The sequence below is a fragment of the Megascapheus bottae genome, chromosome 25 (genome assembly GCF_031878675.1).
Source record: "Megascapheus bottae isolate mThoBot1 chromosome 25, mThoBot2.hap1, whole genome shotgun sequence".
NCBI lineage: Eukaryota > Metazoa > Chordata > Mammalia > Rodentia > Geomyidae > Megascapheus > Megascapheus bottae.
In genome coordinates, this window is record NC_143533.1 from 9,963,506 (window position 1) to 9,981,120 (window position 17,615).

Sequence of the window (17,615 nt, forward strand, 5' to 3'; positions counted from 1 at the left end):
ATCAGGGAGTGATAAATCCTTGTCATCTGTCTCAAGGGTCCCATAGCCACTCTTGACATTCAGAGTGTCACTGGGAGGAATCATAAGACTTGAAGTAGAGTTGTACTTATGACTCAGATTTATAATGATATGTAAAACATATGAAGCTGAATGATAAAGACACAGGAGGCATATGGAAGATACCATGTACAATGTACATCTTCCTTACAGTCTCTCTTGCCCATGAACAGTCATTTCCCATCAACAGAAATGAAGCAAGTACCATATACATGATGTTTCTAAAAAGGCCTGTTAGAGACTCAAGTCCCAATTTTTTTTTTTGTAACTGGATAAGGGTCGTATAATCATTATCTTTGTGATATGTCTCAAAATTCCAGAGGCCCAGATGGAGAGCAGATATTTAGCATAAGCCACATTGTTTATTTACTTTTTCCAAGCTGGTGATTGTTTACATTTATTTAGGAAACATTTTATACTATAGGAAACTGTTTAGCAGTTGGCCTCCCAGATGCTAGTCAAAGGTCAGAGTTGAGAGCAGGCCTTTGTAAAATTATCAGTGTTAGGGCTGCCATTTAGCTTTTATGTGACAGTAGATTTAAAAAGTGGAAGTGTGGGGCTGGGAGTTTGGCCTAGTGGTAGAGTGCTTGCCTAGCATGCATGAAGGCCTGGGTTCGATTCCTTAGTACCACATACATAGAAAAAAGCCAGAAGTGGTCCTGAGGCTCAAGTGGTAGTGCTCTAGCCTTGAGAAAGTTCAAGGACAGTTCTCAGGCCCTGAGCTCAAGCCTAGGACTGGCCAAAAAAAAAAAAAAAAAGTGGAAGTGTAAGGAATTAAAGCTCTTCATTAATAATTTTCAGAAAGAGGCATACTTCCTTATCTTCACAAGTAACTTATAAGCTAAATTTTTTCATTTTTTTCTGCCCTTTAGCTTACTCATTTGTAAATTAGGGTAACAATAATTCTTAGTGAGTTGTTTTTAAAGATTTGATAAAGTTGCACAGTACCTGATGCAAAGTGAACTCACATTGGCTTTTGAGTCATCTTAGCACTTGTCCTTACTGTTGTTGTTATTGTTGTTATTATTATCATCATTATTGCTACTGGTTCTAGAAAAAGTGAGCCTTTCACTGACCAGCTCTAGATACTTCTTATAAGGGAAAAAAATTTAGTAGTTTGTTTACATAACTACTACCATGAAGTAATCCTTTATGTATCTTTTTCTGAGACAATTTTAGTGATCTAGAATGTTCTAAATGAGCTGACAAGGTATGAAATTGTTTATTTTAAATGTTATGGGTCTTCAGTGGTTATTTTGAATGTTATGCAAGGGAAAGAATAAATTTCTTTAGAATATATATATATATATATATTTTTTTTTTTTTTTTTTTTTTTTGCCAGTCCTGAGCTTGAGCTCAGGGCCTGAGCACTATCCTTGGACTTTCTCAAGGCTAGAGCTCTGGCACTTGAGCCTCAGCACCATTTCCAGCTTTTTTTTACATATGTGGTACCGTAGAATCTAACCCAGGTCTTCGTGCATGCTACACAAGCACTCTACCAGTAGGCCAAACTCCCAGCCCAGAAAATATTTTTTTAATTTTATTTTTAAAATCTATAGAGGGGTTACAGTTACATTCATCAGGTAGTAGGTACATTATTTCTAGCAAATTGATACCCCTTCTCATGTTTTTTTTCTCCCCCAATCCTTTCCCCCTAAAAAATCTTTATAAATTGATGAAGTTATTTCATTTTTACATTATTTCCACTTAGGATCAAAAGAAACTTAAGGGGCCAGGAGTTTGGCCCAGTGGTAGAGTGCTTGCCTAGCATGCACGAAGACCCAGGTTCGATTCCTTGGTACCACATACTTAGAAAAAAAAGCCAGAAGTGGTGCTGAGGCTCAAGTGGTAGAGCTCTAGCCTTGAGAAAAATCCAAGGACAGTGCTCAGACCCTGAGCTCAAGCCCAGGACTGGCAAAAAAAAAAAAAAAAAAGAAACTTAACACAATCCCATAAATGCATCAATTTTATTTCTAAATATATTTTCCAGTATTGATTAATATAGTTAATAGCACATAAAGAGATATTTTTTAGTATTAATATATTTTATGACTTTTATTTTAGTTTTACATTGTGAAGGAAAACAGAGGAAATGAAGGTACATGTGTTGGAGTTTCTCGCTGGCCTGTACATGACTTCAACCACCGAACTACCTCGGATATGTGGCTATATCGGGCCTACAGTGGCAACCTTTATCACAATGGAGAACAGACTTTAACCTTGTCCAGCTTTACCCAAGGAGATTTCATTACCTGTGTGTTAGATATGGAAGCCAGAACCATTTCCTTTGGGAAAAATGGAGAGGTACTAAATAAACATTCCTCATACCCCTACCTCTGTGTGTGTGTGTGTGTGTGTGTGTGTGTGTGTGTGTGTGTGTGTGTGTGTACTGAGTTTTCAAATATACATTCAAATTAGTTGTTCAACTGCTACCTACACAACTTATATATTACCTAGTTTCTTGCTCTCTTTCCAAAACACACTTTCTGACTTTTAAAGTATTTTCTCTCTACCAAACTAATAATAGGAAGGTAGTAAAGTCCCAGGAAGATTTTGAAATAGGTGAACAACTTAGGATAATAGAGTATGAAGAATATCATTGGTTAACAGTAAATTGAAATTTGGCTCTAGTAACTTTTGTTCCAGCTCATTAGGCCTTTGAATTTTCATGTAGTTAAATATTACGAACTTTAAAATAAAAACTTGCCGGGCACCAGTGGCTCACTCTTGTAATCCTAGCTACTCAGGAGGCTGAGTCTGAAGTTCAGATCACAGCATGGGCAGAAAAGTCCATAAGACACTTATTTTTAATTAACTACCAGAAAACTGGAAGTGGTGCTGTGGCTCAAAGTGGTAGTACAATATCCTTGAGCTAAAGAGCCCAGGAATAGAACCCAGATCTTGACTTCAAGCCCTGTGACTGACAAAAAAAGAAAGGTAATAAATAAATTAAATTTTTAAAAGTAAAAACTTTTCCCATTTCTTTTCTTTTCTTTTCTTTTCTTTACCTCTGCTACATTTCTAGGAACCCAAACTAGCTTTTGAAGATGTAGATGCTGCAGAGTTGTACCCGTGTGTCATGTTCTATAGTAGCAACCCTGGTGAGAAGGTAATGAAACCTCATTCTGTCATATTCACATGTCAAAGGTATCTGTTATTTTTGTTAATGTTTGTTAGCAGCAGATAGAATTTGTAAGTATAAGATATTTCCACCATTAAAAATAAAATGCCTGGCTTCATCAAGAGGAATGGTAAAAACTGGTTTTATTCTATATTCAGGCATTGTTTGTTATTTGATAGTGACACTGAGTATACTGAGTATACAGTTATGAGAATTACATTAGGTATAATTTGGTTCTTTGGCAAAAATTATGAATATAAATAATGTAGAAATAATGCTAAGTATAATAAGATCCCATTAGCCCGAGTAATGGAAATTGAGGTCATTTTTATCATTTATTTAAAGTAAGGGTTTATTATGTAGCCTAGACAGGCCTCAAGCTTAACATGTAGCTTATGATGGTCTTGAATCTGAGAGCCTTCTATCTGCAGAGTACTGTTTAAAAACACGTACCATGGGGCCAGGAGTTTGGCCTAGTGGTTAAAGTGCTTGCCTAGCATGCATGAAGACCCGGGTTCAATTCCTCGGTACCACATACATAGAAAAAAGCCAGAAGTGGTGCTGAGGCTCAAGTGGTAGAGCTCTAGCCTTGAGAAAGTCCAAGGACAGTGCTCAGGCCCTGAGCTCAAGCCCAGGACTGGCAAAAAATAAAAAATAAAAAAATAAAAAAAATAAAAACACGTACCATCATACTTGCTTGGAAGTTCAAGTTACAATGGGGAAACTAACCTGCATTTGTTTTTTACTACGTGAGTTCTCAGATCTGGATGGAACAGATTTGAACCTAATGAGAAAAATATTAAATGGATACCCTCTCATAGAAACCTTTCGATTTCATCTAACACTCAGGCCAGAGACATAGTCTTTGATCTCCCTATGCTAATGGGTCATATTTTTCCCTCCACAATTCTATCCTTGCACTGACGATGTAATGTAATTTAAGTATGATCTCAAGAATTCCTCCCCCTCCCTCCCTCCCTCCCTCCCTCCCTTCATCCCTTCCTCCCTTCCTCCCTTCCTTCCTTGTGTTTTTGGTGCTGGCTTAAACTCAGGGCCTGGGAGCTGTTCCTGTGCATTTTTGTACTTGAGCCCCAGTTCCACTTCTGGCTTTTAGGTTATTAATTAAAAGAATCTTACAGACTTTCCTGCTCCAGGCTGGTTTTGAAGTATGATTCTCAGTTCTTAGCTTCATACAGGAACAAACAGCAAGGCAGTGAAAACTGAAGTGAGGATGAAGTGGAAGCTGCCCAGTCCCTGATAACATCCCTTTACCTAATGGTATTTTTGTAGTCCCAAATAGGTTCTGGAATATTCTACTTGGAATAATGGCCTACTGCCTTCGAACAACTATCAGACTTGTAGAAATTCATCCAGCCTTAGACTGTGTGACAATCTATTTAGTCTATCTGTAAGTCTTTTCTGATAAATTTCAGAATCCTGAGGAAACTAGTACTAATATTAAGAATACTACTAATATTAGTCAACTTTTTTAAACGTTTAGTGACTGTACTAATAAGCAGTTTATATGCATAATTTCATTTTTAAAATAACTGCAGGAGATAGATACTATTATTGGTGCCATTTTTTTTTATGTGAAAAAGCTAAGACTTAAAGAGATTAGTTTCCAAAGATTATCAGAGTTAAAATTTGAACCCAAGTTTTACTCCTCATGTAACTTCTATGTCTTATTTGCAGTATATATTCAAATTGTGACTTTCCTATTATATAGGTCTGCAGTTTTGCTTTTGTTTGAACAATACAGAATAATGCCAGGACTCATTATTCTCCATTTTTTTTTTTGTTTGTTGGCTTTTTTTTTTTTGGTGGGTTATGGGGCTTGAAGTTGGCCTGGGCCCTGTCCCTGAGCTCTTCAGCTCAAGGCTTCTACTGCCTTACCCTTGAGCCAAGCTCCACTTCCCATTTTCTGGAGGTTAATTGGAGATAAAGAGTCTCAGGTTCTTTTGTGCCAAGGCTAGTTTTGAACCTTGATCCTCAGATCTCAGCCTCCTGAGTAGCTAGGATTACAGGCATGAGCCACTGTGCCTGGCTTATTCTTGGGCTTTGATGACAAGAGCTATTGTATCTCAGGTTCAGGTTTTTTTTTTTTTAACTAAATTGAGTCATTAGGAACATACACCTTGGTATTCATTAATCTTCTAGGTGGTTCTAATGGCTCTGGAATAATATATACAGGAATCGGAAGGCAAACAGAAGTTCAACAAGAGTCCATTTGATATAGCTTATAGTGACTTACAGTAAAGGGGTAAATATCACACATGTTCCACCTTCTTTTCTTCATACAGGTAAAAATTTGTGATATGCAGATGCGTGGCACACCGCGGGACTTACTTCCAGGAGATCCAATTTGTAGTCCAGTAGCAGCAGTACTAGCTGAGGCCACAATTCAACTTATCCGTATCCTTCACCGAACTGACCGTTGGACTTACTGCATTAACAAAAAAATGATGGAAAGGCTGCATAAAATTAAGATATGTATAAAAGAGTCAGGTCAGAAGCTAAAGAAAAGCCGCTCAGTTCAGAGCCGAGAGGAAAATGAAATGAGAGAGGAGAAAGAGAACAAAGAGGAAGAGAAAGGTAAACATAATAGGCATGGCCTTGCGGACCTCTCAGAACTACAGCTGAGAATTCTTTGCACAGAGGTGTGGCCTGTGCTGGCGGTGATAGGAGGAGTTGATGCTGGTCTTAGAGTTGGAGGCCGGTGTGTGCACAAGCAAACAGGGCGCCATGCCACGCTGCTGGGAGTGGTCAAAGAGGGCAGCACATCTGCCAAGGTCCAATGGGATGAAGCAGAAATTACCATCAGGTATGATCTATAGTGCATTGCACATTGAGCAAGTTAACTATTTAATAGTAAAGGGAGCAATTGTCCATAGATTGTATTTGTGTTTTAGTTAACTCATAAAAATGTTTCTTTCCAGTATGGTTAGATATTGGTATGTTCTAAAAAATATTTCTTTGAAATATTATTGGTTTATAAAATATACTGGGTTTTGTTTTGTTTTATAAAGAAATGATATGAATCCTTTTTCATTTGATTTCCTGGTGTGTGTGTGTGTGTGTGTGTGTGTGTGTGTGTGTGTGTGTGTGTGTGTTATGGGGGTTCTAGGGATCAGACTTTGGATCTTGTACATGTTAGAAAAGTGCTCTCGCACTGAATTACACCCCTACCCCATTTCTTCTTCTTCTTCCTCCTCCTCTTCCTCCTCCTCCTCCTCCTCCTCCTCCTCCTCCTCCTCCTCCTCCTCCTTGTCTTTGTTGCTAGTCCTGGGCCTTGAAGTCAGGACCTGGGCAGTGTCCTTGGGCACTTTTTGCTCAAGGCTGGTGATCTACCACTTGAGCCACAGCACCACTTCTGTATATGTAGTACTGAGAAATTAAACCCAGGGCTTCAGGCATTCTAGGCGAGTACTCTACCACTAGACTATGCTCCAGGTTCCCCTATCCTGTCTATTTTCCCCCTGTACATCATTTCCATTATATACAAGGATAGTAAAAAGCCAGCTAGCTGAAGTGGTACTGTGGCTCACTGTAGTAGAGCACTAGCCTTGAGCTGAAGAGCTCAGGGACAGCACCCAGGCCTAGAGTTCAAACCCAACAACCAACCAAAAAGAAAAAGAAATAGGCCAGCTAGAAGGACTTAGAAGGAGTGGACTAGAAGTATAAAGTGGGAACATTTGAGTGACTAAAATTAGGTTTTGAATTATCTGTGATTTTAAATGTTTTTACTCTGCCTTTTTGAAAAAGCATATATTTCTGTTCCCTCCATGGGCAGCAATTTTTGATATATATTAAAATTGCATTTATTTGACACAAATTGAGTATTATAACACTTAAATGTATATTCAAACATGATTTTAAGTATGCAAAAAGGAAAGTATCAGGTATCACAATGTAATTGCTGAAAAGTGATTTATTAATATATCAAACATTAATGTTGTAATTCTTAGTATTTTGTGGAAGTAGTATTGGTTTAAAATCTAATCAATTCAGTAGACCCTCATAGTTAATTTCAGAGGTAATAGACTATCCTCCTTTTCCCCTACCACATCCTTCACCAAGCTGACACTCCAGTGGCAATTTTACCCTTTTATTCTTTGCCTTGTTTTCAAAAGGATTTATGATACCTAGTTTGTGTGTATTTACAATATAATAGGACAAGGAGAAAATGAGATTAGGAAGGTAAAATAGAAAGATTTTGTTTTTGTTTTGGTCCTTGTGTGTGAGTCCTGGGCGCTATCTTTTAGCTCTTTTGCTCAAGGCTGGCACTCTGCCACTTGAGCCACAGCTCTACTTCCGATTTTTTGGTGGTTAATTGGAGATGGGTCTCATGGACTTTCCTACTCTGGCTGGCTTTGAACTGCTACCCTCAGATCTTAACCTCCTGAATAGATAGTATTACGGGTATGAGCCACTGGTGCCCTACCTAGAAGTAAAATTTAAGTTAATACAATAGAATTTTGAATACATACTAAAACTTTGTTATATTTGTATAATTAAAACATCCTAAATTTGGAGAATTTCTTGCCAATATCATGAAGTATTATTTTGCTTCAACTATAAATGAGAAGCATCAGTTGCTGACTACCAAGTAAAATTTTACATAAAATGAAGTTTCCTTTTATGTAAATTATAAAGAGCTATTACCCATATCATGAACTGGATTTTTTGTGTGAGGGGGGTGGTACGGGGGATTGAACTCAGGATCTTGCACCTGAGTCTGGGCAGACTTTACTACTTGAGCACCTTGGGCTATACTTCTAGTTCCCCTTTTTCATTGCTTATTTTCAAGGTTGGGTCTCACAGTTTTCCTACTTGACCTTTCTACTTCCTACTTGTGTCACTGGGGATGACAGGTGCACACCACTGTGCCCAGACATTGTGCTCCCCCATAGCTGGGGTAAGAGATGCACTGCTGACCCTCGCCACTGGTGGAGTTGGAATCTTTTGTCTGGGCTGGCCTGCAGCTGTGATCCTCTGATCTCAACCTCCCAAGTGAGCTAGATTTATTTTGCAAGGTTTTCAAATAACGTACATCAACCTACATCTGTTTTTGTAAGTAAAGGTCACAGGTGGCTTTTGCACTATGATGGCAGTAGATAGTGGTGGCAACAAAGACCGTTTACCCTGAAGTACTAAAATAATAACCATTTGGCCCTTAATGATTTGCTAGTTTGCTGATTTCTGGCTTATGTAATACTGATTATTCTTACTTTAAAGCACATGCATATCTCATTGCTTTTGCATTTAACATCACATTTCCCCATTTTCTCTTAATAGACTCATTTTTCTCTCTGTTTTTAATGACACTTGGTGTGTGTAAATTATTCTCTGTATTGTATACATGGTACATCTTGTTTTGTCTACATTATTTTCTGTACCTTCCTCCTGTCTTTCCCTCACTTGCTTTTTCCTGTGTCATTCTGATCTTTATTAAAGCTTCCCAACTTTTTGGTCGCCTAGTGATACTCCATTGTATAACCTGGAACCCTGTGAACCACTGCCGTTTGACGTGGCGCGATTCCGTGGCCTGACAGCTTCTGTGCTGCTGGACCTAACGTATCTAACAGGCATTCATGAAGACATGGGGAAACAGAGCATCAAGCGACATGAAAAGAAACACCGTCATGAGTCTGAGGAAAAAGGGGACGTTGAGCAGAAACCTGAGAGTGAATCTGTTTTAGATATACGAACAAGCTTAACATCTGATGATGTAAAAAGTCAGGGTACCACAAGTTCCAAATCAGAAAATGAAATAGCTTCATTTTCTTTAGATCCAACACTGCCAGGTGTGGAATCCCAGCATCAAATTACAGAAGGAAAAAGAAAAAATCACGAACACGTGTCCAAAAACCATGACATAGCCCAGTCAGAAATCAGAGCAGTCCAGCTGTCCTATCTCTACCTCGGTGCTATGAAGTCACTTAGTGCTCTTCTTGGCTGTAGTAAATATGCTGAGCTGTTGCTCATACCAAAAGTTCTTGCTGAAAATGGCCACAATTCAGACTGTGCAAGCTCTCCAGTTGTTCATGAAGACGTGGAGATGCGTGCAGCCCTGCAGTTCTTGATGCGACACATGGTGAAGCGGGCAGTCATGCGGTCACCCATAAAGAGAGCATTGGGATTAGCTGATCTGGAACGAGCTCAAGCCATGGTCTATAAACTAGTGGTCCATGGGCTTTTGGAAGACCAGTTTGGGGGCAAAATTAAGCAAGGTATGTTATTTGATGAAATTATTTATAACTGTCAAAAGCAGCACATTCTATAAGTCATTTATAAAAGAAAAATGATTTTTCACCATAGAAATTTTTCCATGTTTTTTTCTTAGTTACAGAAACAGTTCTTTTAAACTTTTTAAAAACCTTTTATATCAATAACCATTTCTACCTATAATTTTGTTTTAGCCTTTTTTAAGCATTAGAATTTGAAAATTATCACTAATTTTTTTTAAAGAGTGAACTTTAACTCATGCCACAAAAAGTACTCAACTCCTGATGGCTCTAATTCAAGATATATAATATTCTAATTTCTCAGATACTTTAAAAGACATTTTAATGTACTGTGTGTTTTATCTCTAATTTTCACTTTTGAGAATAGTATAAATTCTGAATAAAATGAGATTCATTCAGGAAGTGTTCATTGAGTTCTTACTTTGTGCTTCATATTCTTGTAGACTGTGGAGAGGTAGCAGTGATGAAGCAGCCCCCTCACCTTCCAGAAGTCTTGTTGTCATCTTTTCCTCCTTTTTCCCTTCTTTCCTTCCCACCTGGGTTTAGACAGTACATAAGCAGAGAGAGGTGCATGGTGCATATGATAGCAGTTATGTTAAGAACATGTTGATTATGGAGCAATTGTGGTTTATTAGCAAACCTAATAAAATTAACTGTCTTTGTAGCAACTGCTGTCTTTAATTATGCTCTTTTGTAGGCTTTTTTTGCCAGATATGGAAATATATATATATATAGGTGTATGTATATATAAGGAAAAATATATGCATATATATGTATGTGTTGTACAGTTTTCCCCCTCACCTGTTGAATCATTATCCCTTTTAAAGCATAAAGTTTCTGTATTTGTATGCCTGTTTGTAGATAGGTATAGAATCAAGGTGCTATGCAAAAACAGCTTTGATGATTGGACTTTTGTATACATATATACACACATCTATACCACACACACTAACCTTTCCTGTCAGTTTTTCCAAAAGTACATTTAGAAACTTTTAAGGTTAAAAGTTTTCATTTCCATTGTCACTTTTTTTGGGGGGGGGCAGGGTATTGGGGTTTGAACTCCGATCCTGGTACTTATTAGACAATTACTCTTACTAGTAAATCTTTCTTCCCCCGCCTCCACTGCTAAGTTTTGCATTTTATTCTTGATAGTCTCACTTCGTGCCTAGGTTTGTGCCTGGATATGGTCCACCTATATTAGGCTTCCCATCTGCCTAAAATGACAAGCAAGCCCCAACATATCCAACTGTTTGTTGAGAGGGGGTTTTGTAAGCTTTTTCTGCCCAGGCAGACTTTAAACTTGAATGCCAGTAATCTCAGCCTCATAGGCAGGAAGAATCACAGGTCTGAGCCATCAACATTCAACACTAGTTGTCTCTTGAAAAAAATGAATTCTTACAAAATTTTTATTTGGCAGTACAGAGGCTTAAACTTAGATCCTGCTTGCTAGGTAGGTGCTCTGCCATGTGACTCCTCTTGCTTAAATCATTTTTAAATAGGGTCTTCCTTTTTGCCCGGGCCAGCCTCAGAGCCATGATCCTCCTGCCTATGCCTCCCATGTAGTTGGGATTGCAGATGTACACAAATATGTCCTGTGCTCTTAATACATTCTTAACTTTTATCTTGATTTATAGATGTTGATCAACACGCGGAAGAAAGTGACCAAGCCCAGCAGGCGCAGACACCAGTGACCACTAGCCCATCAGCCTCAAGCACGACTTCTTTTATGAGTAGCTCCCTTGAGGACACCACAACTGCCACCACACCAGTCACTGACACAGAAACAGTCCCTGCATCCGAGTCCCCAGGAGTGATGCCACTTAGTCTTCTGAGGTAGCTGGCTTTTACTGTTCTGTTTTGAATCATGTGTCCAATTGAATCCTAAGTGCTCTAGAGCTAGTTGGAACCTGAGATCCTAGAGTAAAATTCATTTTACTGAAGTTGCAAATTTCCCTCAGAAGATGAGTAACTTAACCCTAAGGTCTCATACCATCTAGTGGTGGACCCAGGTATTGGACAACTGACAAGAAAATGCTTTCTCTTGTTAGGATGGCTTTTTTTCCTTTCTTCCAGGTCAGACTGGTCTTGAACTTTTTAATTTTGGGTATTTTTCTTTAGAAAGTAGAGTGTGTGGCGGGGTGGCTTAAGATCAGCTCAATATCTATATTTTGAATATTAGAGTCAGAAACAATATCTGGAGTTGGAGGTGTGGCTCAGTTAATAGACTGCTAGCCAATGAGCAGAAACAGCCATAATTACTGAGTTCGAGTCCTTGTCTTAGACCTAGGAGAAAAAAACAGAAACGAAAAGAAAAGCAATAACAAACCTTCATGAAAATAAATTTTCATTCTCAGGGTATTTCCATTTTCAGTATAATTGTATATGCTTTTTTTCTTACCATAAGATCAAGTAAGGCTAAGCCCAGTGGCTGGGGGAATAATAATCTTCATTTGAGGGTAGCCCAGGGCTTAACTTTTGGATTTAATAACATATCCCTGGTCATGTTGGTGCCCTGGGAAGGGTAAATAGGGCAGTCAAGACTGAGGTTGGGCCAGGCATACTCTATTCGAAAAAGTAGCAATAGCCATGAAAAGAGCTGTGGGGATATTGCTCAAGTGGTAGAGCATCTGCCTAGCAAATGCAAGTGGCTAAATATCACAAAAAAATCATAAAAAATAATGAATATCATAAAAAAAGTCTACTTTCCAGTGAAAGTCTTACGATGCTTCTTCAACCAAATCTATTTAATAGATATATAAATTCCAAATGATGTTTAGTTATTTACATTTGTTTTGCTTCGGTTTGTCACATACACACTTTTGAAGACTTTATATAGGGAAGACCTGTAGGGAGAGATTAAGAATTCTTTTACCTATGGCTTAAGATGAAATAAGGAACACAAAACAATGCTTTTTTTAACTTCTTTCCTCCTCCCCTTGTTTGTGACAAATCAGCTATTCCCATCTTAGAGAGTAGTTCTCATCATAGTGATTCTTAGTTTTTGGTGTGCATAGGAGCCGCACAGAAGGCTTTTGAAAGCTCTGACACCATCGGTATTCTGATTCAGAAAGTCTGGTGAGGCCCATAGTTTGCATATTAATGAGGTCTCCATAGTGATTCTCACACAGTGGGCTTTGGCTCACACTGAGAATGATGAATTCAGTTTTGTTCAGAGGCATGCTAATCCTAGTAGCCACTGTTAACAGTCCTCATACATCCTGTTTCTTAGCACTCACTAGGACTCTTGATTAATAGTTGTAGGAGATTGTAGGAGGTAATTTAGAATTCAGGACACGCACAGAGGAGCTCCTTATCACCATTCAAGCCCTGACCAGAGGAGGAATGGGAAAAGCATGCCTCTTTGATCCCCATAGACATCCACCAGTTTTGTTTTTACTCCTCTTTCACCTTTAAAAAAAAATAAAGTGCCAAGGTGAGTTTAGGTCCTTGTACATGCTAGGCAAGCATTGACTATACTCCTTTCTTCTTAATCTCCATTTCTTGATTGTTGGCTGGGACTTGATTAGAGCTACAGTTACTGCCTTAAAGGACATCATCTTACAGGAAAAGAATCATAGGACTGTTTCTCCCTGTGTATTTTACCATTGTATCACAGTTACAAGATAATGTTTTGACACTTAGAAAGTATCTAGTTTTTTTTTTTAAACAAAAACAAATCTGGTCTTTATTCTATAGCTTCAACATGAGAAAGCTGGTTTTCTCCTATTTTTCACCTTTTGTTCAGTTGATGTCAATGTTCTGAATGATTAAACACTTAACATTTCTTCCCATAACTTTCCTACAAGCTATTACTTTGAGTCCATATGATTGATTTCATAGTTACCTAATGAATTTATATTTAAAGTACTTGTAAATTATCTATCTTTAAAATCTTCTGTAGAGCTGAACCCTGATGGCTCACAAATTGTAATCCTTGCTACTTAGAAGGCGTAGAATGGAAAAATTGCAGTTTGAGGCCAGTCCACACAGAAAGGTTTGTGAGACCCCTTCTCATCTGAGAGGTGGTCTTGGGTACATACCTATTTTCTAGCTATAATGGAAAACTTAAAATTGGTGGATCATAGCCTAGGCATGACCCTGGGCACATTCAAGAACCTATAATCCTAGATATTCCAGAGTCTGAGATCTGAGGATCACAGTTTGAAGCCCAGACAGAAAAGTCCCCATGAGAATCTTATCTCCAATTAACTACCAAAAAGCCAGAAGTAGAGCTGTGACTCAAATGATAAAGAGAGCCAGCCATGAGCAGAAGAGCTCAGGGACATTGCCCAAGCCCTGTGTTCCACCCCATGACTGACTAAAAAAGAAATATATAAAAATAAATATTTGATAATTCAAGTTAAAAAAGACCAAAAGAAGAGCTACTATTCTTAGAAAAATGTGCTGAGTTTTAACTGTAGGATCTATCTACCATGATAAATTCACCTATCAGTTTCTATATATTGTCTATGAAGTACGTTCAGGTAGTCTGGGAACATAAATATAAGCATTGTTTTTTCTCTAAAGAAGAAAATAATCGATCCCAGAAAGGTGTTGAGGAATTACTGAGTGATAGAGTACCTGCCTAGCCAACATTATGTCCTCAGTGCAAACCCCAGTACCCGGGGAGGGGGTAGGGGAGGTGGGGAGAAGAACTAGAAGAACTAGACAAAAACAAAAAGCTTGAGTCTCTTGAGTATGATATGCATACCAAAATGCCCTAGTCATCCTAGTATTATAGTAAAAGGAACCTCCATACAAACAAGGGCATATAATATATTAAAACATCTTTTGTAAATAATTTACATTGACATATTTTTGAAAGTGGTAAAAAAAAAGCTGTTAAAGATGAAAAATAAAGCAGCTTATTTTGAAAATTGAAGATAAAGAAAATATAACCTTAGGTTGTATCAAATATTTATAACATATCAGAGATGAAGTTTCAGTAAATTAGAAATTGAGTCAAACTTCTTATTTAATTAGGCACTAGTAGCTAATAATGGTTTTGAATAATGGTTTTTTAAAACTTAGGTTTTTCATACTACCCTGTATTCTAGCTAGTCTGTATAATCATTCAGGTCACATGCTTCTCTACAGGAATATATTTCTCTCTCAATTATTTATATTGGTCATTATTTTCTTAAAGGCAAATGTTCTCTAGCTATCCAACCACTACTGTCCTTCCCACACGTCGTGCCCAGACTCCTCCAATATCATCATTACCCACCTCTCCTTCTGATGAAGTAGGAAGAAGGCAAAGTTTAACTTCTCCTGATTCCCAGACAACAAGACCAACTAACCGGACTGGTGAGTTCATTGTCACACACTAAGGCACTCAAACCTCTTGGCATTCTAGGTGCATGGGCTTTAGTATCTGGTCAGTGTATTTTGTCTTTATTAAAGACAACTGATTTTGTAGAAGAGTAGCTACACTCATCAAATGTAATTCTACATTTTGAAAATACAGATTGAATTATGACTTCAGTAGAGAAATAACATGCATACCTTTTAGCAGTCATACCAAACTTTTCTTTCTTGATTTTGTTCTGAAATTCTCTTTTCTGCTTCAATTCACACATTTTGAAGTAAATGTTTGCATTTGCATATCAAGTATTAATCTAATTTATCTTTGATATCTTTTCTGACCTCTGGGTTATCCACAAGCATGTTATTTAATTTTTAAACAATGAGATAACTTTGTCATTGATTCTACTCTTGTTTTGTGTTTTTGTTCTTTGGGTTTTTTTTTATTGTTTGTTTTTTGCCAGTCCTGGGCCTTGAACTCAGGGCCTGGGCACTGTCCTTTCTCAAGGCTAGTACTCTACCACTTGAACCACAGAACCATTTCTGGCTTTTTCTATGTATATGGTACCGAGGAATTGAACCTGGGTCTTTGTACGTGCTAGGCAAGCACTCTACCACTAGGCCAAACTCTCGGCCTTTGATTCTATTCTTATTGTCATCAAGAAAAAATGACAGTGTCAGGCCTTGGTGGCTCACACCTGTAAACCTAGCTATTTAGGAGGCTGAGATCTGAGGATCATGGTTCAAAGCCAGCCCAGACAGGGAAGTCCATGAGACGCTAATCTCTAGACTCTTAACCACTAGAAAACTGGAAGTTAGGCTGTGGCTCAAAGCCCTAGCCTTGAGCAAAAGAGCTTAGGGACAAGGCCCGTGCCTTGAGTTTAACCCCCACAACCAACAATAACAACAATAAAAAAGAACAAATTACAACTGGGCATCTAACCAGAACATCGCAAGCCTAGATACCATCTGTGTTCATTACTGTACTATTTCTAGTAGCCAAGTTACAGAAACTGCCTATATACACTACAATAGATAAGTGGATCCAAAAGAATACGGTACCTGTACACAAGGAAATTTTACACAGCCACTAGAAAGAATGATAATACGTCATTTATGGGGAAATGGATGGACCTAGAACAAATCATATCAAGTGAGGTAAGCCAAGCTCAGAGAGGCAAATAACACGTTTTCTCTCATATACAGAACAAGCTAGATCTAAAATACATTGGGACATGATAAATTAAACAGGACTCTAAACATTAACACAACAGTACAACAAAAGGAGACTTTTAAGGGAGGAACAAGAAGGCACAATGCCTATACGCCTCTAATCATATAAAGTAATAGTTATTGAAATAAATTACAGAGAATGGAAATAAACAGACAAAAAAGAACAAATGACAAATCTTTCCCCCAACCCCCACCCCAGTTCTGGGGCTTGAACCCAGGGCCTAGGCATTGTCCTCTGTCTCTTTGTGCTCAAGTGTAGCGCTCTACTACTTAAGCCACAGTGCTGCTTCTTTTTCTGGGTGACTTACCAGAGATAATAGTTTCATGGACTTTTCTGCGTGGACTAGCTTCAAACCACAATCCTCAAATAGATCTCAGTCTCCTGAGTAGCTAGATATTACAAGCGTGAACCACTGGCACCCAGCTTGAATATTTTTTATTACTCTACTTGATCCCTCTCTTTCTCTTTCTTTTTCTCCTTTCTCTTCTCTTTTCTTTTTTCTCTGTCTCTCACTTTTTGGCTATAGTTTATTTTGTATTTGTATAAATTCAAGTTTATAGTATAAATCTTTATCTCAGTCTGCCTTCAAGAAATAATCCTTCATATTACTGAAAAAGAATACATTTATTGAAGAGGATACTTTTATTTCCTCTTTCTCAGCATTCATACTTTTGCTGTTATACATTTAGTTTCTGCATATAAGCACCCAAATTACTGCTGCATCTTTTCATTCATTAATCTGTAGTGTCTATTCTTCTCATTGTATCCAGTGTATATTTCTATTCAGGCACTAAAGTTTCATCTCTAAAAGATAGACTTGTATGCCCCTCCCCCCCTACCCTTTTAGCATATTTTCCCCAACTTTCTTGAATACATGGAATACAGGAAATTCTCACAATTACCTATAGTTATGTTGTAGAAAGACATCCAATAACACCATAACTGAAGCATAAATGTTTGTCTAATACATTTTCCTTATTTTGTGTTGGTTCTGGGGCTTGAACTTAGGGCCTTAATCTCTTGATGGATCTTTTCACTCAAAGTGAGCACTCTACTACTTGAGCCTCACCTCCACTCACTGGCTTTTCACAGTAGCTCATGCTTGTAATACTAGCTACTCAGGAGGCTGAGATCTGGGGATCTCAGTTCAAGGCCAACCCAGGCACTAAAGACTGTGCGACTCTTATCTCTAATTAACCATTAGAAAACCGGAAGTGGTGCTGTGTCTCAAGGAGTAGGGCTATAGCCTTGAGCTGAAGAGCTCAGGAACAACTCTCAGGCCCAGAGTTCAAGTCTCACAACTGACCCCCCCCCCAAAAAAAAAAAACAAAAAAAACAAAAACTCTCCAAACTGTGATCTTTCTTGCTAGGTTTATAGGTTCATATCAGCACTTCCCTACAATACTGGTATTTTTAAACAAAAGAGTCCTCCTTTTTCCCTCCCTCCCCTCTTCTCTCCTTTTCTTTCTTCACTGTTGGGTGGGAGTAAGCTAACTGCCAACAGAGTTTGAGGGGTAGGTCCATGGTCCTAGAGTAGATTGGTTGTCAAAATGAGATTGGGATTGGGAAGGCTCCTTATGTTCAGGAAATACTTGTGAAGCATTAGAATCTCAGTGAGGTGGAAAAAACAAAGAAAAAAACCTGTCCATTT

At 38.1% G+C, this 17,615-nt stretch overlaps 1 protein-coding gene across 11 annotated transcripts in view; it reads left to right on the forward strand.

Annotated features, from left to right (window-relative positions):
• The window catches only part of Herc1 (HECT and RLD domain containing E3 ubiquitin protein ligase family member 1), a 183,000-nt gene that overhangs the window by 112,525 nt on the left and 52,860 nt on the right, over positions 1–17,615 (forward strand). For 10 of the 11 annotated variants that reach the window (XM_090358216.1, XM_090358217.1, XM_090358226.1 and 7 more), the window contains 6 exons: positions 2,122–2,361; positions 3,083–3,166; positions 5,482–6,002; positions 8,636–9,411; positions 11,061–11,259; positions 14,573–14,733. In XM_090358216.1, coding sequence (XP_090214342.1) covers positions 2,122–2,361; positions 3,083–3,166; positions 5,482–6,002; positions 8,636–9,411; positions 11,061–11,259; positions 14,573–14,733 — 1,981 coding nt within the window. The remainder of the gene's footprint in view (positions 1–2,121; positions 2,362–3,082; positions 3,167–5,481; positions 6,003–8,635; positions 9,412–11,060; positions 11,260–14,572; positions 14,734–17,615) is intronic. The other variant, XM_090358223.1, reaches the window with a different exon arrangement.